This window comes from Aquarana catesbeiana, linkage group LG01 (genome assembly GCF_042186555.1).
Source record: "Aquarana catesbeiana isolate 2022-GZ linkage group LG01, ASM4218655v1, whole genome shotgun sequence".
Classification (NCBI taxonomy): Eukaryota; Metazoa; Chordata; class Amphibia; order Anura; family Ranidae; genus Aquarana; species Aquarana catesbeiana.
The window spans coordinates 333,389,613-333,412,360 of NC_133324.1; the positions used below are offsets into that span (position 1 = coordinate 333,389,613).

General features: G+C 43.9%; 1 protein-coding gene across 2 annotated transcripts in view; it reads right to left on the bottom strand.

Moving 5' to 3' along the window:
* Positions 1-594: 594 nt before the first annotated feature.
* Positions 595-22,748, bottom strand: part of PIP4P1 (phosphatidylinositol-4,5-bisphosphate 4-phosphatase 1) — a 31,071-nt gene continuing 8,917 nt past the window's right edge. For both annotated transcript variants that reach the window (XM_073631408.1, XM_073631418.1), the window contains 3 exons: positions 22,673-22,725; positions 22,487-22,577; positions 595-2,236 (listed from right to left, as the gene is read on the bottom strand). In XM_073631408.1, the coding sequence (XP_073487509.1) occupies positions 2,093-2,236; positions 22,487-22,577; positions 22,673-22,725 (288 nt within the window). In that variant the 3' untranslated portion in view covers positions 595-2,092. The remainder of the gene's footprint in view (positions 2,237-22,486; positions 22,578-22,672; positions 22,726-22,748) is intronic.

Below are 22,748 nucleotides of genomic sequence, written 5' to 3' on the forward strand. Positions count from 1 at the left end.
CTGTTGACATCCTATCCACTAAAAACAGAGATGGGGATCTGTTTCCTATCAATCTATCAGATCAGATGGCAGTCGGGTGCAGACAGACAGGCAGTCTGTTTACATTTGACCACCCATAGGAGGACAGTGGGCTGTGTCTGTTCTGCATAAGCGGAGTGGACACAGACCAGCCATCCACTTGCTCAGCAGGCAGATTCCCTGTTCAGCAAGTAGACACCTAGCGGAGTCCAGGGCATGTAGAAGGGCATAAAAGGTGATGTAGACATGGTTCTCATCCAAGCTATACTTCAAACAGTCCTGCCTTGTTTCATGTCCATTATATGAGGACTGGTGGGATTAGCAGCTACCCCACCTAGTAAGCTGCACTATATTGCTTTTTGGGTTTAGTTATCCCTGAAGTACACTTCTTTATTGAGTGCACTTTACATGGATGGCAAGCAGCAGCCCTAAAGTTCACATTACTACACACCTGAGAAAACCAGATTCTACAGCCCCAGCTGAAAGCTAGATTCTTTGCACTGGATACACAAAGGGGTTTCAAAACAAGAACATAGAAATATCAGGAATCTATATCTGTAAATACATGATTAAAAATTAAAGTGGCATCTCCTCTTTAATGTTTTGTCCACAAAGGCCAAGGAACAATGCTTCACAGAGTCAAAAATAAGAAGGAAAAACAATAACATTTATATTTTCAAGTGAAATAAAATTTGCAGGAAGCACAGCAGCAACAAAAAGAGAAAATTACAATTATTTACAACTCAGCTGCACAGATAAAATAACAGATTGGACCCTGCAGAAGTCACAATGGATTTCATCTTCTTTGTGGTTACACCGATGTTACCTCCCACCCCAAAGTCACCATTTCTGCAATCAAAAGTATTCCTCCCTATAAAATTAGGATAATGCCCTCCTTACAGAACAATTGGATAAAAACATGAAACGAGGCGTCCAAAGCACCAAAATCTAATGGAGAGTACATGTGGTTCTATGTAGTGTCCTAGAGGTAGCAACGTAAAACATTTAGGTTTTCCAGGATTGGTAATGGAGAAGGCTACTAAACATAAAATTCCAGTGTGTTCTAAAATATTAGCCTAATGCATAACCAAGGACATGACTGAAGTGGTCTTCTTTACACCATTAAAAGACACTACAGCGCATTGGCTTTCCATGTATAACCTACAACTTCAATTTTTTTGGTTCATTTGTACTGGCTGCTGCTTTAAGTGACACAGCCAGGTAAATGAATGAACCGGTAGTGAAAAGGATTGGGTAAATGTACTCTGTCTATACCTAACAAAATATGATGTGACAAGAACTGTTCAATTCATGCAGCTATTTTGTAATAGGTTTCGGAAAGAAAGCAATATTCTACCTCACGCTTCCAGACCGACTTAACAGCAGGTCCTTGTCCTAAATAAAGATATAGTGTTCTGAAGGCCTCTCTGGAAAGGCTGAATGGGAACAATTCTGCTTTAGGTATTTGAAAACAAAAATTAAAAATAAAAAAAAAAAAAAAAAAACCCCACACACTCTTTCCAGTAAGTAAAAATGGATTTAAGGTGCAACAAATAGGAGGCTATGACACTACGAGGAAAAAACATCCTCCCAAGGCTGGCTCTCCTTCCTGGCTTCTGCTGCCTTACCCTTGTATATGCTATGACTGTTTTGTACAATTACCCCAAATTACTATGACACATATTTAAACCCCCCTGCTCCTCCTTCATGTAAACACAACCCTGCATCTGCCACAAGGCGCACACAGCTTGCAGCATGACCAGGAGTTCTTTCGTTTCCCTACAATTGATTTTAAAAACAACAGAATGATTAAAAAGCAATCAACCCCTTTGCAGCTCCAGGATCCTGCAGTGCTTTGCAGCCCCTGGTGGTGAAGAGGTTAACCATGGGCAGCAGTAAACATTAGCAGGTGGATTAAGAATAGTGGAGTTATATTCAGCACTGCTTCATAAGGCAGCATGGATTCATTCCGCTGGTCAATGGCCACTGCAATGACTCTGCCTTGTGCCTTCCAGAGGTTACTTCCATTCTGGCCACCAAAGGGAGGAGTTAAGGGAGGCAGGTCTAGACAGGCTCATGAGAAGCTCTGGATGGGGTGACTGACTCGCATGCATGCCCAGTAAATGGCACGCCCAATGCATATCAATGCCAACAGCAGCACTATTGCCCAAGAGGCATAGATTCCACCAAATGTGCGTGCCAACGTCCAAGTGCCCGCCTGCAAGACAAAAACACCATGGTGTAAAAATAGGTACCTAAACATATGGGAAACATATGACAAATGTTGCAGCACCGACTATAGAAGCTATGGCTAAATTCCAACTTATGCCCTTTCTCTATTTAATGTTAACCATTTACGAAGTGAGTATACAACGGATATAAAAAGTCTACACACCCCTGTTAAAATGTCAGGCTTCTGCGATAAAAAAAAAAAAAAGACAAAAAAGGTAAATCATTTCAGAACTTTTTCTTTGTGACCTGTAAACTGTACAACTCAGTTGAAAAACAAACTGCACACCCTCTTATAACTGGGGATGTAGCTGTGTTCAGAATTAAGCAATCACATTCAAACTCATGTTAAATAGCAGTCAGTACACACCTGCCATCATTTAAAGTGCCTCTGATTAACCCCAAATAAAGTTCAGCTGTTTTAGTAGGTCTTTCCTGACATTTTCTTAGTCGCATTCTACAGCAAAAGCCATTGTCCGCAGAGAGCTTCCAAAGCATCAGAGGGATCTCATTGTTAAAACGTATCAGTCAGGAGAAGAGTACAAAAGAATTTCCAAGGCATTAGATATACCATGGAACACAGTGAAGATAGTTATCATCAAGTGGAGAAAATATGGCACAACAGTAACATTACCAAGAACTGGATGTCCCTCCAAAATTGATGAAAAGACGAGAAGAAAGCTGGTCAGGGAGGCTGCCAAGAGGCCTACAGCAGCATTAAAGAGCTGGAGGAATATCTTGGCAAGTACTGGCTGTGTGGTACATGTGACAACAATCTGCTGTATAATTCATATATCTGGGCTATGGGGTAGAGTGGCAAAACAGAAGCCTTTTCTTAAGAAAAACATCCAAGCCTGGCTAAACTTAGCAAAAACACATCTGAAGTCTCCTAAAAGCATGTGGGAAAATGTGTTATGGTCTGATGAAACCAAGGCTGAACTTTTTGGCCATAATTCCAATAGATATGTTTGACGCAAAAACAACACTGCACATCACCAAAAGAACACCATATCCACAGTGAAGCATGGTGGTGGCAGCATCATGCTTTGGGGCTGTTTTTCTTCAGCTGGAACAGAGGCCTTAGTCAAGGTAGAGGGAATTATGAACAGTTCCAAATACCAGTCAATATTCGCACAATACCTTCAGGCTTCTGCTAGAAAGCTTAACATGAAGAGGAACTTTATCTTTCAGCATGACAATGACCCAAGGTATACATCCAAATCAACAAAGGAATGGCTTCACCAGAAGAAGATTAAAGTTTTGGAATGGCCCAGCCAGAGCAGAGACCTGAAATTGATTGAAAATCTGTGGGGTGATCTGAAGAGGGTTGTGCACAGCAGATGCCCTCACAATCTGACAGATTTGGAATGTTTTTTGCAAAGAAGAGTGGCAAATATTGCCAAGTCAAGATGTGCCATGCTGATAGACTCATACCCAAAAAGACTGAGTGCTGTAATAAAATCAAAAAGCGCTTCAACAAAAGTATTAGTTTAAGGGTGTGCACACTTATGCAACCATATTTTATTTCTTTTTACTTCCCTCCACCTAAAAGATTTCAGTTTGTTGTTCAACTGAGTTGTACAGTTTATAGGTCACATTATAGGTGGAAAAAGTTCTGAAATTATTTATCTTTGTCTCATTTTTTTACATCACAAAAAGCTGACATTTTAACAGGGGTGTGTAGACTCACTTAATAGTCATTTACAGTGGATATAGAAAAGAAACACCCCCTTTAAAATAATCATATTTTGTTGCTTTGTAGCCTGAAATGAAGACAGACATTTCATTTTATCCAGCTGTATTTACTCATTGAAACATTCACGTGAAAGATATAAAACACCAACATGTCAGAAGAAAAAAAAAAAAAAAAAATCACTGAGTTGGAAAAAAGGATCACCCCTCCTATAAAATGACATGGAAAATCAGGTGTAGCTAATCACCTCCTCAATGGCACAAAGTCATTTGACTTTCAACTGTGAACAGCTGTGGTCATTTTTATTAGCTCTGCATGAAAAGCTTTCCTGGAGCATTTCAGTCCCCGGTAGTGCAACTGACGCAAACAATCAACTATGGGTGGCAAGGCACTGTCAATAGATCTTTGGGATAAAGCTGTGGACAGGCACAAGTCAGGAGATGGATACAAAAAAAAAAAAAGTCAAAAGCTTTATCAATGCCTAGAAGCACAGTGAAGTCTACTATTAAGGAAGTGGAAGGTATTTGGTACAACACAGACTCTCTCGCTGGATCAGGCCGTCACTCCAAAAAGGAGGAAAGAGCCAGGAGAAACAGATCAGAAAGGCTACCAAGAGACCTACAACAACTCTGAAGCACTTGCAGGAATTTATGACAAAGAGTGGTCATTGTGTACATGTGACAACAATATCACAAATTCTCCACAAATGTGGCTTGTGTGAGAGGGTTGCAAAAAAAGGAAAGGCCACATGCAGTCACGACTGAGCTTTGCCAAAACGCACCTTAACCACTTAAGGACCGAGCCTCTTTCTGAGATTTGGTGTTCGGTCTTACAAGCGCACTTTTTTTGGGGGGGGGGACACTTTTTTGAATTAAAAAAAAAATAAAACAGTCAAGTTAGCCCAATTTTTTTTATATTGTGAAAGATAATGTTAATCCGAGTAAATTGATACCCAACATGTAACGCTTCAAAATTGCGCCCGCTCATGGAATGGTGACAAACTTTTACCCTTAAAAAAATCTCCATAGGCGATGTTTAAAAAAAATTCTACAGGTTGCATGTTTTGAGTTACAGAGAAGGTCCAGGGCTAGAATTATTGCTCTCGCTCTACCGATCGCGGCGATACCTCACATGTGTGGTTTGAACATCGTTTTCATATGTGGTTCGCTTCTGCTCGCTTCTGCACGCGAGCTCGACGGGTGCGTTTAAAAAAAAATTTTTTCCATCATTCTTGTGAAAAAAAAAAAAAAAAAAATTGTGTCACATTTATTCTTATTACAAGGAATGTAAACATCCCTTGTAATAGAAAAAATGACAGGACCACTTAAATATGAGATCTGGGGTCAAAAAGACCTCAGATCTCATATTTACACCAAAATGCAATAAAAATTTAAAAAAAATTAAAATTAAAAGGTCATTTAAAAAAATAATAATAAAAATAAATCTGTCTCTTTAAGAGCTATGGGCGGAAGTGACGTTTTGACGTCGCTTCCGCCATGCAATGATATGGAGACGGGTGGGGGCCATCTTCTCCTCACTTAGCTCCATACCAGATGAGAGCAGACGCGATTGCCTCCTAACTGCTGCCATAACGACATCCCTCTTCAAAGTGGCAGCGTATATATCGTCATGAGCCGGTCCGGAAGTGGTTAAAGATTCTGAGGCCACATGGAAAAAAGGTGTTATGGTCAAATGAGGCTAAAATTGAATTATTTGCCCTCAACACCAAATTATATGTCTGGTGGAAATCCAATACAGCTCACCATCCAAATAACATCATTCCTACAGTAAAGCATGGAGGTGATAATATCCTGTTATGGGGGTGTTTCTCTGCAGCAAGACTGGAGCACTTGTCAGGATAGAAGGAAAAATGAATGGGGCAAAATACCGTCAAATTCTTGAGAAAAATCTGCTGCCCTCTGCCAGAAAGTTGTCAATTGGAAGAAGATTTACCTTCCAACAAGACAATGACCCAAAAACACACAGCAAAAATGACCACACAGTGGTTGAAGGAGAAAAAAGGTGAATGTCCTTGCACAGCCTAGTCAGAACCCAGACTTAAAGGGGTTGTAAACCCTCATGCTTTTTTCACCTTAATGCATCCTATGCATTAAGGTGAAAAAACTTGTCACTGACCGGCCCCCCAGTCCCTCTGTTGTACTCACCCAAGTCCTGTAATTCCCAGATCTGACGTGACGTGCTTTTCCCCTCTGCCCATTGTCTCAGCTCTTGATTGGATATATTGATAGCAGCACAGCCATTGGCTCCCGCTGCTGTCAATCAAATCCAATGACGCGGACGCCGGGGCCGAGTCCGGCATTCTGTGTCTATGGAGCGTGCCTGCACGGTAACCCCCGGGAGAGCGCTTCTCCTAGGGAGTTATACAATGTGGGGAGGAGTTACCAGCACCGCTGGGGGACCCCAGAAGTTGAGGATCGGGGCCACTCTGAGCAAAACGAACTGCACAGTGGAGGTAAGTATGACATTTTTTTTTTTTTTTTAAACAAATAAATCCTTACAATTTAACCACATGCCGACCAAGCCATAGCCGAAAGAAGGCTACAGCGCAGTCGGCTTATCCTGGGAGGGCATCCATGGACGTCCTCCCAGAATCCTGCTCTCGCGCGCCCCCTGGGGCACGCACCCGAGAACATCCATGACGCATGACGCATCACAGATCATGGTAAACGGCCGCTGATCGCGGCTGTTTACCATGTGATTGCTCCGTCAAATGACGGAGCGATCACATGTAAACAAACCGGCGTCATGTCATGACGCCGGTTTCTCCCTCCCCTCTCTGTATCGATCGGTACAGAGGGGGAGGGATCGGATGGTAGCAGCGCTGTAGGCTGGATGTGTAGTGCCCACAGCGCTGCTCTGTGACAAATACAGTCACATCCAGCCATCCATCCATCCATGCTCAGCCATCCCTCCATACTCTAATATCCTGCACTACAAAGCCATACCCAGCCATGTGCAGCCATACCCAGCCTCTGTATGTGGCCAGACTGTGGAAGTCTCACACATGTGGTATCGCTGTACTCAGGAGTAGGAGAATCTATTTTGGGGTGTCATTTTTGGTATGTACATGTTATGTGTTAGAAATATTGTATAAATGGACAACTTTGTGTTAAAAAAAAACCACTTCCCGCCTGCCGTCATATGACGTCCTTGACTTTGTGCGGTGATATCTGAATGATGGGTGCAGCTACAGGCATCATTCAGATATCAGATTTTTCAGCCGGCGATTCTCTACACCATAAGAATGATCATAGGGGCTGTTCCACTGCTTGATCGTTCTTATGGGAGGCGAGAGGGAACATCCCCCCCTTCCCACCGCCCTCCAGTGCTTCTACCAACTCACCGCTACGATCGAAGCCAGGATCTTTTTTTTTTTTTTATTTTATTTCAGGCTTCCCAGCCTAGAGGTGAAATGTGGGGTCTTATTGACCCCATATCTCACTGTAAAGAGGACCTGTCATGCCATATTCCTATAACAAGGGATGTATACATTCCTTGTAATAGGAATAAAAGTGATCAAAAAATTTTTTTTGGGGGGGGGGGGGGGGGGGGGGGAGTGTCAAACTAAAATAAAGTAAATGGAGAATGTAGTAATAAACCCGCGCAGTGGAAATGGATACGAGTGTTTTTTTAAAAAACAGATTTAGAACTGCTGCCCCCCAACACGCAGTCACCATATAAAATGGAGACAGCTAGATTAGATAGTTTGAGAGAAGGGTGTGGCGCTGTTCCTTTAAATGCCCTGCGATATCCTGTGAATGTGCTGTACTCACTTCACTTTCAATAAAGTGTAGTGGAAAAATCAAAAACCATTCAGTATGCAACTGGTTAAATCCTAGGTGCCATGATGCTAATCATGTATAAAATATTTGTGCCCATAGTGTAAAATCGTTTTTAGAAAAAGTTTATTTAAACAAGCAGAGCGGTACTCACAATTTAAAACCGTGTAGTAAGCAAAAAAGACAAAGTTTTCAGTTAACCATTAGGCCCGTGGCCTAATCTGTGCTTCCCAAACAACATTGAACAGCTGATGGTTAACCGAAAACTTTGTCTTTTTTGCGTACTACACGGTTTTAAATTGTGAGTACCGCTCTGCTTGTTTAAAAAACGATTTTACACTATGGGCACCCCTTCTCTTTTTATATGATATACCACGATCCTGAGACTGCCAGAAATTGCCGCACAGTGGCACAGACTGTGACTGCCTGATACCCCAGCAGGGGTGAAGTTAGCTGGTGAGTGTCTGCACATTTAGAGCACGGGATTTAAACACCATCACCAAGAGAACCAAGAGCACGAATATTACACGAAATAATTTGTTATATGAAAAAAGGACTTTTATAATTTTGCATCTGATTGCACGTGTGCACTTTAATTGAATGAATTTGCACTTATAGTTGAATATTTAACCGGTTCAATACAAGGCAATTTCACCCCCTTCCTTCCCAGGCCAATTTTTAGTTTTCAGCGCTGTTGCACTTTAAACGTCAATTGCGCGGTCGTGCAACGTTGTACCCAAAAAAAATTGACGTCCTTTTTTCACCACAAATAGAGCTTTTTTTGGTGGTATTTGATCGCCTCTGCGGTTTTTATTTTTTGCGCTATAAACAAAAGAAGAGCGACAATTTTGAAAAAAAACACAATATTTTTTACTTTTTGCTATAATAAAATAATAAATATCCCAATTTTTTTTTTAAAAAACACATTTTTTCCTCAGTTTTGGCCGATACGTATTCTTCTACATATTTTTGGTAAAAGAAAAAAAATCGCAATAAGCGTATATTGATTGGTTTGCGCAAAAGTTATAGCGTCTACAAAATACGGGATAGATTTATGGCATTTTAAAAAAAAAATATTTTTTTATTTTTTTAGCACGCGATCACGATTTTTTTTGGTGACTGCAACATTATGGCGGACACATCGGACACTTTTGACACATTTTTGGGACCAATCACATTTATACAGCGATCAATGCTATAAAATTGCATTGATTACTGTGTAAATGTGACAGGCAGTGAAGGGGTTAACCACTAGGGGGCGGGGAGGGGTTAAGTATGTTTCCTAGGGAATGATTCTAACTGAAGGGGGAGGGGACGCACTAGGGGAGGAGACCGATCAGTGTTCCTCCGTTCTGGGAACACAGATCGCTCTCCTCAGAGCTGACAGGCTGTGGATCTGTGTGTTTACACACACAGATCCACATGCCGGCCCGGTTAACGGGCAATCGCGGGTGCCCAGCGGACATCGCAGCCGCCGGGCACACGCACCGGGTCCGAGGAACGCGGCGGGCGCGCGCCCCCTAGGTGGCCGGGAATCCCAGGACGTCATATGACGTCATATGACGTCCACCCAGGATGGGAGATCCCATCTGTGGACGTCATATGACTATACGCGGGTAGAGAAGTGGTTGAATCAACCTTTGCATTCCACCACCCCCTCCCTTCCCACTGCTCCCACTCCCCTCATCCTGGGATTACACTGTTGCAAATATTTTATACACGATTAGCATCATGGCACCTAGGATTTAACCAGTTGCATACTGAATGGTTTTTGATTTTTCCACTACACTTTATTGAAAGTGAAGTGAGTACAGCACATTCACAGGATATCACAGGGCATTTAAAGGAACAGCGCCACACCCTTCTCTCAAACTATCTAAAATAAAGTAAAATGAACAATAAAAAGAAAAAAAAAAATAGGATTTTTTAAAACAGCTTACCTGTAAAATCCTTTTCTTTCGAAGGACATCACGGGACACAGAGCCTCAGTAATTACTGATGGGTTCTATAGGTATCACTGGCACACCCTATCAGGAAGTTCAACCCCCTATATAATCCCTCCCCCTTGCAGGGATACCTCAGTTTTGTAGCCAAGCAATATAGTGTATTAAAAGAGGGGCGGGACCTCTGTGTCCCGTGATGTCCTTCGAAAGAAAAGGATTTTACAGGTAAGCCGTTTTAAAAAATCCTATTTTCTTTCTCGAACATCACGGGACACAGAGCCTCAGTAATTACTGATGGGATGTCCCAGAGCAATGCTACCTGAGGGGGGGTAACCACGACCAAGTAGGGTGCAATCAGACCTGAGGACCCTGTACCGCTGCCTGCAGCACACGACGCCCAAAGGCGATATCCTCATGCCTTCTCACATCCACCTGATAGAATCTGGTGAATGTATGAACTGAAGACCAGGTTGCGGCCTTGCAGATTTGAGCCATAGAGGCCCGGTGATGCACTGCTCAAGAAGCACCAATAGCCCTTGTGGAATGTGCCCTGATCTGAAACGGAGGAATCTTCTGTTTCAAACCGTAAGCTTGAATGATCAATTGTCGAATCCATTTAGAAATGGTAGCTTTTGACGCTGCCTGTCCTCTATTGGGACCCTCTGGCAGCACAAACAAAATATCCGTCCTGCGGATCTGAGCAGTTGCCCCTAGATAGGCCTTAACTGCTCTTACTACATCCAACGAATGTAGAGATCTCTCTTCCGGAGAACAGGGATCTGGAAAAAAGGAAGGTAGAACAATGTCTTGGTTTACATGAAAATCAGAAACCACCTTCGGTAAAAAACTAGGATGAGGGCGTAGTACCACTCTATCCTTGTGTATAATCAAATAAGGCTCCTTACAGGAAAGAGCTGCTAATTCTGATACTCTTCTAGCAGAAGAGATGGCCACCAGAAAAATTAATTTCCTTGTCAACAAGACCAAAGGAATCTGACTTATTGGTTCAAAAGGCTGTTTCTGTAACACAGCCAGGACCAAGTTCAAGTCCCACCTGTTTAGGGGCACTTTAACCGGAGGATTAAGACGCATCACCCCCTGCATAAAGTTGCGGACCAAAGAATGCGAAGCAAGTGGCCGCTGAAATAATACTGATAAAGCAGAGACCTGGCCCTTGATGGTACTCAAGGTCAGCTTAATCTCTAATCCTAATTGTAGAAAATCAAGAATTCTACCTATGACATATTTCCTGGGATGCCAATCTCTGGATTCACACCAGGTTATATAAGCTTTCCAGACTCTATGATAAATCATCCTGGAAGCTGGCTTCCTTGCATTAATCAAGGTAGATATGACAGGACCTGAGGGCCCACGATACTCTTCAAAACGTGGGTCTCAATAGCCAAACCGTCAAGTTTAGCGTTTGTAAGGCAGGATGGAACACTGGACCTTGAGATAACAGGTCTGGGCGTTCCGGTAGTGTCCATGGGGAACCTACTGTCATCCTTACTATTTCTGCATACCAAGTCCTTCTGGGCCAAGCGGGGGCCACCAGAAGCACCGACTTCCTTTCCTGCCTGATCCTGCGAAGGAGTCATGGTAATAGCAGAATAGGCGGGAATGCGTAAATCAGTGAGAACCGATGCCACGGAATCACCAACGCATCCGTCCCGCATGCAAGAGGATCTTTTGTCCTTGCCACAAATCTGTCTATCTTTTTGTTGAATCGGGATGCAAAGATATCTACATCTGGAACCCCCCCATCTTTGGCATATGGCCCAAAAGACGTCGGGATGCAGAGACCATTCCCCTGGAAGTAACTGCTGGCGACTTAGATAGTCCGCCTGCCAATTCTCTATTCCCGGGATGAAAACTGCCGATATGCATGGCACATGCATCTCTGCCCAGACTAAGATCTGGTTCACCTCTTTTTGAGCAGCTCGGCTCCGGGTGCCTCCCTGATGATTGACATAAGCCATTGCTGTGGCATTGTCGGACTGGATCCTGACCGGACAACCCTGTAGCCTGATAGTCCAGGCCTTTAGAGCTAGATGTATCGCCCGGATCTCCAGAATGTTGATGGGTAAGGTCCTCTCTGTCTTGGACCATACCCCTTGGACCACAGCCTGTTCCAGAACTGCTCCCCAACCTGACAGACTGGCATCTGTTGTTACCACCGTCCAGGTAACCGTTAGAAAGGATTTCCCCTTCTGCAGGTTTTCGGGTATGAGCCACCAATTGAGGCTCTGACGCACCGCATGCGACAGGTGCATCGGAAAGTCTAATGCCTGAACTTTCCTGTTCCAGGTCGACAGAATACTGTGTTGCAGCATTCTTGAGTGAAACTGAGCATAGGGAACTGCTTCGAATGAAGACACCATCTTCCCTAGTAGCCTCATACAAAGGCGGACTGAGGGACCTTTCTTGGTCCTTACTGTCAGAATCAGCTAGCTCAAAGCAGTGATCTTTGCCTGGGGTAGAAATATTTTCTCCTGGCCTGTATCTATAATCAGACCTAAATACTCCAGTCTTCTTACTGGTTTTAGGAAAGACTTTTCTAAGTTGAGGATCCAACCCAGGTGTTCTAGATACCTGACTGTGGTCAAGTTTCCATTCAAAGAGGCTACCGACCGGTCTATCAAGAGCAGGTCGTCTAGGTATGCTATGACAGCTATACCCTGAGCCCTTAATCTGGCCAGAGGAGGAGCCAAGATCTTTGTGAACACTCGAGGTGCAGTGGCTATCCCGAAAGGCAGAGCCACAAACTGGAAATGGCACCCTCCTACCTCGAAGCGCAGAAACTTCTGATGAGCAGGAAAAATGGGCACATGCAGATATGCATCTCTGATGTCTATTGATGCCAGAAATTCTCCTCCTTGCAGGGTGGGAACTACTGTTCGAATTGATTCCATGCGGAAGGATTGAATCCTTAGGAATCGGTTCAGATCCCTTAAGTCCAGAATGGGCCTGACATCCCCATTTGGCTTTTGGACCGTAAAAAGGTTGGAATAGAAGCCCAATCCCTGGTCCTTTGCGGGAACTATCATAATGACCTCCTGCGACAAAAGTCGCTCTAACGCTAGAAGGAGCGACTGCTTTTTCTCTGGGTCTCTGGGAACACTTGATTTGAGGAACCGAGGAGAGGGGAATTCCTGAAACTCCAGCTTGTACCCTAAGGTTACCGTGGAGATTACCCATCTGTCCTGGAAGTCCTCCTGCCAGAGCTCTGAGAACTGTCGCAGTCTTCCCCCCACTCGAGTGAGCGGGGCCGCCCCCTCATGCAGAGGTCTTAGTGTTTTGCCTAGTAGGCTTCTTTCCCCAGGACTTCTTTTGTCCCTGGGGTTGACTCTTGTCTCTGGACCCCGATGGAGGCGGCCGTCGAGACTGCCTGGAGGCTGAAGGCGCTGGGGAAAGAGTCCATTTGAAAGAGGGACCCTTACTCTTCTTCTTGACAGGTAAGAGAGTGCTTTTCCCACAAGAGATGCTCTTGATATAGTTATCCAAGTCCTCTCCAAACAACCTTGCACCACGAAATGGAAACCCAACCAGTAGCTTCTTACATGGTGCTTCGGCTGACCAATTTTTCAACCATAGGATTCTATGTATATGCACCAACCCCAGTGAAAGACGGGAGGTTTGCACGATAGAATCTCTAATGGCGTCAACAACAAAGCATAAGGCCGCTGGAAGGTTAGCCAACCCCTGGGCCTGCTGTTCAGGTAATACTTTGATGACCTGCTTAACATGGTCTCTTAAGTATTTACAGACTCCAATCGCTGCTACTGCAGGTTGGGCCACTGATCCTGCTAAGGAGAAAACATCCTTCAATAGGGATTCCATCCTTTTATCTACAGGATCCCTGAGCATCTGAGCATTGTCTACAGGACAAGTCAGGCTATTATTTACGGAGGAAATGGCGGCATCAATAGCCGGTATTCCCCACATTTTAATATACTTTTCTTCCATCGGATAAAGTGTTGAAAACTTTCTTGGCGGAAAAAAACGTTTGTCTGGGTGATCCCACTCAGAATAAATGAGCTTTTCAAGCAAAGTATGAACAGGAAAAGCATGTGCTGCTTGGAAAGGTTTCAGTGACCCCAAAGCAGAAGAGGATTCTTTAGCAGTTTCAGGTATGGGCAACTTAAATGTGGAGTGGACCAATCCAGTAAGGATCTGCACTAAGACTTTCTCCTCTTGGGAAGTCGCAGAGAGTCCCTCTCCACCTGATTCCTCCGAAGAGGAATCATCCGTCCCATCCCGATCCTCTGAAAGGGATTCATCTCCTTTATCCCAGAGCTCCTCTGTCTGAGGGTCTTGGGGAACAGAGGAAAGCCTAGTGCGTTTTCTTCCACTGAGTGAAGACGTAATCACGGCCATTAATCTTTCCTCTAGACCATTAATGGTTGAGGAAAAAAACCTCTTGTGTAATATATACAGGGGCTGAAGCGCCAGAAGCAGGTGTAGCCCCTGACCCCGATGGCTCTCCCTGGCTAGCCGTCCCTGGCCCATCTGGCCGACAGGGGGCCCTCAGAACCTGAACGAGATCCCCTAGTGTCTCTGGTTCCTGGGGTGCTTGAACCTCTTCTACCCATAGTGCAAAGCAACAAGGTGTGAGGTATACAAATGAACACTGCCCGCTGAGCGATGTAGTCTGGCTAAAAGCCTTGCTACCCAATGCTCAGTCTGGTGTTACTTCAGTAAATGCTGCCTAGGAGAATGCCTGTGTCCCACCTTACATGCGACCGTCAGCTCTGTGTCTCTCAGAAGGCTGAGTGCACCTGTACAGAGTGCCTTTAATAGCCTGCAGCTGGCCTGAGTGGGAGTCTATCCCACCCCCTCCTCTACCGCCCCCCCCCCCTCGAGTTTTGAAAAAAATGAGTGCTTCCCGCGCTGGCCGACTCTCCTGTCATGCTACTGGAGAAAGGCTGGGGGGGGGGGGGGGATGGGGGGAGGCTGGTAACAAGATCTGCTATCTTCAGAGATGGTGGCCATTAGGCCGCAGAGCCCGGGTGGTATAACCACTTTCTAGACCCCTGTGGCCCCTCTCTAGCCTGGGGGGGAACATTCAAACATGAGAAATCCCCCTTTCCATCTTACCTTGCAGCCGGCTTGAGACGCTGGGACATAGACAGCGATGAAAAAACACTGAGACAAACAGTCAGCATGTGCAGGTTTGTGCTCTTGGCAGCCCCCGGTGGTCACAATAGGCATAGCATGCATTTACCTTAAAGGAGAAAAGCCACTAGAACTCAAAAATTCTGTGGAATCTCCTCTTACCTTATCCAGCTGCAGGGTGCTGTTTACACAGACCCAATCTTCACCTCTCACGGTGGGCTCCGTTTGAAAAAACCGTCAGAGACTGGGGCCCCCATCAGTAGGGGGATCCAACAGTTCTGGGACCGTAAAGCACCTCGCCAGAAATTAGGAAGTTTAAAGCCATTTTCTGATCTGCGGGGTCCAGCTCTCTAAAAAGAGAAGCATTACGGGTAAAACCTCGTTTCTTCGGACACGAGGCCCGGGTACCATTATATTCGGCCATGAAAAGACACTTTGAATGGATCCGGTTCGCCTGGCTTGCCCCAGTATAGGATCTTAGGATATTCCCTTTGGAGCTCAGCACAGGACATCTTTACACGTCCATCACCTAAGACACTGGCGTAAAAACTGAGGTATCCCTGCAAGGGGGAGGGATTATATAGGGGGTTGAACTTCCTGATAGGGTGTGCCAGTGTCCAATCACCAGTGATACCTATATAACCCATCAGTAATTACTGAGGCTCTGTGTCCCATGATGTTCGAGAAAGAAAAAAATGTTTTTTAAATGCCCCTGTCCCCGTGTGCTCGCATGCAGAAGCGAATGCACACGCAAGTCCCGCCCCCATATGAAAACGGTGTTCAAACCACACATGTGAGGTATCGCTGCGATCGGTAGAGCGAGAGCAATAATTTTGGCCCTAGACCTCCTCTGTAACTCAAAACATGTAACCAGTTAAAAATTTTAAAGCGTCGCCTATGGGGATTTTTAAGTAGTGAAGTTTGGCGCCATTCCACGAGCGTGTGCAATTTTGAAGGGTGACATGTTAGGTATCTATTTACTCGGCGTAACTTCATCTTTCACATTATGCAAAAACATTGGGCCAACTTTACGGTTTTGTTTTTTTCCAAAAAAAAAAGCGTTCAAAAAATTGCTGCGCAAATACCGTGCGAGATAAAAAGTTGCAACAACCGCCATTGTATTCTAAAGGGTCTTTGCTAAAAAAAAAAAAAAAAAAAAAAAACCATATATATAATGTTTTGGGGTCCTATGTAATTTTCTAGCAAATAAATGATGATTTTTACATGTAGGAGAGAAATGTCAGAATTGGCCTGGGTGCTCCAGAACACCTGAAGGTGCTCCCTGCATGTTGGGCCTCAAAATGTGGCCACGCTGTGTAAAAGTCTCACACATGTGGTATCACCGTACTCAGGAGTAATAGCAGAATGTGTTTTGGGGTGTAATTTGTGGTATGCATATGCGGTGTGTGAGAAATAACCTGCTAATATGACAATTTTGTGAAAAAAAAAAAAAAAAAAATCTTGATTTTGCAAAGAATTGTGGGAAAAAAACAACAACCTAAAAAAAACTCACCATGCATCTTTCTAAATACCTTGGAATGTCTTCTTTCCAAAAAGGGGTCATTTGGGGGGTATTTGTACTTTTCTGGCATTTTAGGGTCTCAAGGAATTAGGTGTGATCAATTTTCAGATATTGGCACCATAGCTTTTGGACTCTATAACTTTCACAGAGACCAAATAATATCCACCAATTTGTACTTATTTTTACCAAAGATATGTAGCAGTATAAATTGTGGCCAAAATTTACGAAGAAAAATTACTAAATTTGCTAAATTTTATAACCAAAACAAAGAAAATTTCATTTTTTTTACCGAATGTTCATTCTTTTTTCTTTTATAGCGCAAAAAATAAAAAACCCAATGGTGATTAACCACTTAAGGACCGCCTCACGCCGATGTACGTCGGCAAGGCGGCACGGGCAGGCAAAATCACGTACATGTACGTGATTTGCCTCCCGCGGGTGGGGGGTCCGATCGGACCCCCCCCCGCCGCCGAGGCGGTCCCGTTTGGTCCCCCGGCGATCGGAGATGAGGGGGAGGCCATCCGTTCGTGGCCCCCCCCTCGCGATCGCCGCCGGCCAATCAGATCACTTCCTTTGCTGCTGTATGCTAAACAGCAGCAAAGGAAATGATGTCATCTCTCCTCGGCATTCCGTTGCAGCGCCGAGGAGAGAAGACATCAATGTGAGTGCACCAACACTACACAACACAGTAGAACATGCCAGGCATACAAAACACCCCGATCCCCCCCCCCAATCACCCCCCCCCCCCCTGTCACAAACTGACACCAGCAGTTTTTTGTTTTTTTTTCTGATTACTGCATTGGTGTCAGTTTGTGACAGTTACAGTGTTGTAACAGTGAGTATTACCCCCCTTTAGGTCTAGGATACCCCCCTAACCCCCCCTAATAAAGTTTTAACCCCTTGATCACCCCGTCACCAGTGTTGCTAAGCGATCATTTTTCTGATCGCTGTATTAGTGTCGCTGGTGACGCTAGTTAGTGAGGTAAATATTTAGGTTCGCCGTCAGCGTTTTATAGCGACAGGGACCCCCATATACTACCTAATAAATGTTTTAACCCCTTGATTGCCCCCTAGTTAACCCTTTCACCACTGATCACCGTATAACCGTTACGGGTGACGCTGGTTAGTTCGTTTATTTTTTATAGTGTCAGGGAACCCGCCGTTTATTACCGAATAAAGGTTTAGCCCCCCGATCGCCCGGCGGTGATATGCGTCGCCCCAGGCAGCGTCAGATTAGCGCCAGTACCGCTAACACCCACGCACGCAGCATGCGCCTCCCTTAGTGGTATAGTATCTGAACGGATCAATATCTGATCCGATCAGATCTATACTAGCGTCCCCAGCAGTTTAGGTTTCCCAAAAACGCAGTGTTAGCGGGATTAGCCCAGATACCTGCTAGCACCTGCGTTTTGCCCCTCCGCCCAGCCCACCCAAGTGCAGTATCGATCGATCACTGTCACTTACAAGGCACTAAACGCATAACTGCAGCGTTCGCAGAGTCAGGCCTGATCCCTGCGATCGCTAACAGTTTTGGTAGCATTTTGGTGAACTGGCAAGCACCAGCCCCAGGCAGCGTCAGGTTAGCGCCAGTACCGCTAACACCCACGCACGCACCGTACACCTCCCTTAGTGGTATAGTATCTGATCGGATCAATATCTGATCCGATCAGATCTATACTAGCGTCTCCAGCAGTTTAGGGTTCCCAAAAACGCAGTGTTAGCGGGATCAGCCCAGATACCTGCTAGCACCTGCGTTTTGCCCCTCCGCCCAGCCCAGCCCAGCCCACCCAAGTGCAGTATCGATCGATCACTGTCACTTACAAAACACTAAACGCATAACTGCAGCGTTCGCAGAGTCAGGCCTGATCCCTGTGATCGCTAACAGTTTTTTTTGTAGCGTTTTGGTGAACTGGCAAGCACCAGCGGCCTAGTACACCCCGGTCGTAGTCAAACCAGCACTGCAGTAACACTTGGTGACGTGGCGAGTCCCATAAGTGCAGTTCAAGCTGGTGAGGTGGCAAGCACAAGTAGTGTCCCGCTGCCACCAAGAAGACAAACACAGGCCCGTCGTGCCCATAGTGCCCTTCCTGCTGCATTCGCCAATCCTAATTGGGAACCCACCGCTTCTGCAGCGCCCGTACTTCCCCCATTCACATCCCCAACCAAATGCAGTCGGCTGCATGAGAGGCATTTTCTTTATGTCCTCCCGAGTACCCCTACCCAACGAACCCCCCCAAAAAAGATGTCGTGTCTGCAGCAAGCGCGGATATAGGCGTGACACCCGCTATCATTGTCCCTCCTGTCCTGACAATCCTGGTCTTTGCATTGGTGAATGTTTTGAACGCTACCATTCACTAGTTGAGTATTAGCGTAGGGTACAGCATTCCACAGACTAGGCACACTTTCACAGGGTCTCCCAAGATGCCATCGCATTTTGAGAGACCCGAACCTGGAACCGGTTACCGTTATAAAAGTTAGTTACAAAAAAAGTGTAAAAAAAAAATATATATAAAATAAAAAAAAAAATTGTTGTCGTTTTATTGTTCTCTCTCTCTATTCTCTCTCTCTATTGTTCTGCTCTTTTTTACTGTATTCTATTCTGCAATGTTTTATTGTTATTATGTTTTATCATGTTTGTTTTTCAGGTATGTAATTATTTATACCGTTTACTGTGCTTTATTGTTAACCATTTTTTTGTCTTCAGGTACGCCATTCACGACTTTGAGTGGTTATACCAGAATGATGCCTGCAGGTTTAGGTATCATCTTGGTATCATTCTTTTCAGCCAGCGGTCGGCTTTCATGTAAAAGCAATCCTAGCGGCTAATTAGCCTCTAGACTGCCTTTACAAGCCGTGGGAGGGAATGCCCCCCCCCACCCCCACCGTCTTCCGTGTTTTTCTCTGGCTCTCCTGTCTCAACAGGGAACCTGAGAATGCAGCCGGTGATGCAGCCAGCTGACCATAGAGCTGATCAGAGACCAGAGTGGCTCCAAACATCTCTATGGCCTAAGAAACCGGAAGCTACGAGCATTTTATGACTTAGATTTCGCCGGATGTAAATAGCGCCATTGGGAAATTGGGGAAGCATTTTATCACACCGATCTTGGTGTGGTCAGATGCTTTGAGGGCAGAGGAGAGATCTAGGGTCTAATAGACCCCAATTTTTTCAAAAAAAGAGTACCTGTCACTACCTATTGCTATCATAGGGGATATTTACATTCCCCGAGATAACAATAAAAATGATAAAAAAAAAAAAAAAAAAAAAAAAGCACCCCTGTCGCCCCCTGCTCTTGCGCTAAGGCGAACGCAAGCGGTGGTCTGGCGTCAAATGTAAACAGCAATTGCACCATGCATGTGAGGTATCACCGCGAAGGTCAGATCGAGGGCAGTAATTTTAGCAGTAGACCTCCTCTGTAAATCTAAAGTGGTAACCTGTAAAGGCTTTTAAAGGCTTTTAAAAATGTATTTATTTTGTTGCCACTGCACGTTTGTGCGCAATTGTAAAGCATGTCATGTTTGGTATCCATGTACTCGGCCTAAGATCATCTTTTTTATTTCATGAAACATTTGGGCAATATAGTGTGTTTTAGTGCATTAAAATTTAAAAAAGTGTGTTTTTTCCCCAAAAAATGCGTTTGAAAAATCGCTGCGCAAATACTGTGCGAAAAAAAAAAAAAATGAAACACCCACCATTTTAATCTGTAGGGCATTTGCTTTAAAAAAAATATATAATGTTTGGGGGTTCAAAGTTATTTTCTTGCAAAAAAAAATAACTTTTTCATGTAAACAAAAAGTGTCAGAAAGGGCTTTGTCTTCAAGTGGTTAGAAGAGTGGGTGATGTGTGACATACGCTTCTAAATGTTGTGCATAAAATGCCAGGACAGTTCAAACCCCCCCCAAATGACCCCATTTTGGAAAGTAGACACCCCAAGCTATTTGCTGAGAGGCATGTCGAGTCCATGGAATATTTTATATTGCGACACAAGTTGCGGGAAAGAGACAAATTTTTTTTTTTTTTTTTTTTTTGCACAAAGTTGTCACTAAATGATATATTGCTCAAACATGCCATGGGAATATGTGAAATTACACCCCAAAATACATTCTGCTGCTTCTCCTGAGTACGGGGATACCACATGTGTGAGACTTTTTGGGAGCCTAGCCGCGTACGGGACCCCGAAAACCAAGCACCGCCTTCAGGCTTTCTAAGGGCGTGAATTTTTGATTTCACTCTTCACTGCCTATCACAGTTTCGGAGGCCATGGAAAGCCCAGGTGGCACAAAACCCCCCCAAATGACCCCATTTTGGAAAGTAGACATCCAAAGCTATTTGCTGAGAGGTATAGTGAGTATTTTGCAGACCTCACTTTTTGTCACAAAGTTTTGAAATTTGAAAAAAGAAAAAAAAAAAAAAAAATGTTTTTTCTTGTCTTTCATTTTCAAAAACAAATGAGAGCTGCAAAATACTCACCATGCCTCTCAGCAAATAGCTTGGGGTGTCTACTTTCCAAAATGGGGTCATTTGGGGGGGGGTTTGTGCCACCTGGGCATTTTATGGCCTCCGAAACTGTGATAGGCAGTGAAGAGTGAAATCAAAAATTTACACCCTTAGAAATCCTGAAGGCGGCGATTGGTTTTCGGGGTCCCGTACGCGCCTAGGCTCCCAAAAAGTCCCACACATGTGGTATCCCCGTACTCAGGAGAAGCAGCTGAATGTATTTTGGGGTGCTAATCCACATAGGCCCATGGCCTGTGTGAGCAATATATCATTTAGTGACAACTTTTTGTAAATATTTTTTTTTTTTTTTTTGTCATTATTCAATCACTTGGGACAAAAAAAAATAAATATTCAATGGGTTCAACATGCCTATCAGCAATTTACTTGGGGTGTCTACTTTACAAAATGGGGTCATTTGTGGGGGTTTTGTACTGCCCTGCCATTTTAGCACCTCAAGAAATGACATAGGCAGTCATAAACTAAAAGCTGTGTAAATTCCAGAAAATGTACCCTAGTTTGTAGACGCTATAACTTTTGCGCAAACCAATAAATATACGCTTATTGACATTTTTTTTACCAAAGACATGTGGCCGAATACATTTTGGCCTAAATGTATGACTAAAATTGAGTTTATTGGATTTTTTTTATAACAAAAAGTAGAAAATATCATTTTTTTTTCAAAATTTTCGGTCTTTTTCCGTTTGTAGCGCAAAAAATAAAAACTGCAGAGGTGATCAAATACCATCAAAAGAAAGCTCTATTTGTGGGAAGAAAAGGACGCAAATTTCGTTTGGGTACAGCATTGCATGATCGCGCAATTAAAAGTTAAAGCGACGCAGTGCCAAATTGGAAAAAGACCTCTGGTCCTTAGGCAGCATAATGGTCCGGGGCTCAAGTGGTTAAATACCACCAAAAGAAAGCTCTATTCGTGTGAAAAAAAAAGGACAAAAATTTCATATGGGTAGTGTTGCATGATTGAGTAATTATCATTCAAAATATAAGAGCGCTGAAAATTGGTCTGGTTAGGAAGGGGGTTTAAGTGCCCAGTTGTCAAGTGGTTAAACCCCATTGAAAGTGTGGAATGACTTAAAGACTGCAGTCCAGTCACCATCAAATCTAACTGAACTTGAGCAGTTCTGCAAAGAAGAATTGGCTAGATGTGAATAGTTAGTAGAGACTAAAGGCTGCAATTAAAAGCAAAAAGTGGTTCAACAAAATACTGACACAAGGGGGTGATTCTTTTTCCAACTCAGCAATTCGGTTCTTGAATAAAAAAAAAATATTAAAAACCTGGGCTTGGTGTTTTATTTTTCACTTGGATGTTATAAATTGCACTAATACAGCTGGATGAAACAAAACCGTGTGTCTTCATTTCAGGCTGCAAAGCAACAAAATGTGATTTTAAAGAGGGGTGATGCTTGTTTATATCCACTGTATATTATGCAACAGATAGAAAGCCAAATTCATGCTTTACACAAGCCTAAGGCACGTCATTTTCAGTCATGCGACTGTAATTTTCCAATTTTATTGGATGCAACTGAAAATAACTGACACTTACGAAAATAATAGTTTTATCCTGGTGTTTTAGCTTTGTTAATTGAGCCATCAGTCTTAAATTACATTTAAAAAATTAAACAAAATGAAACCAAGTATCCCATTCTAGATATTTACCACAAGTCCAGCGGCAGCCACAGCAAAGACGAATCCCAATAAGAAGCAGCACACACATCTCCTTCGTGGGTACCTCAGTCCAATAGAGGAGCTGAAGACAAAAATAGATATGGTAAAATTGAGGCTTAAGTCTACTGCCAGCATTCTTCCCCCATCCTGAACTAGCTTATCATCTCTGACACTTACACTTTCCGGCAGTGCGGGCAGCGTGCCAGCGTCCGGTCTGAAAAATCTGTCCACTGAGGGGAAAAAAAAAAAAAAC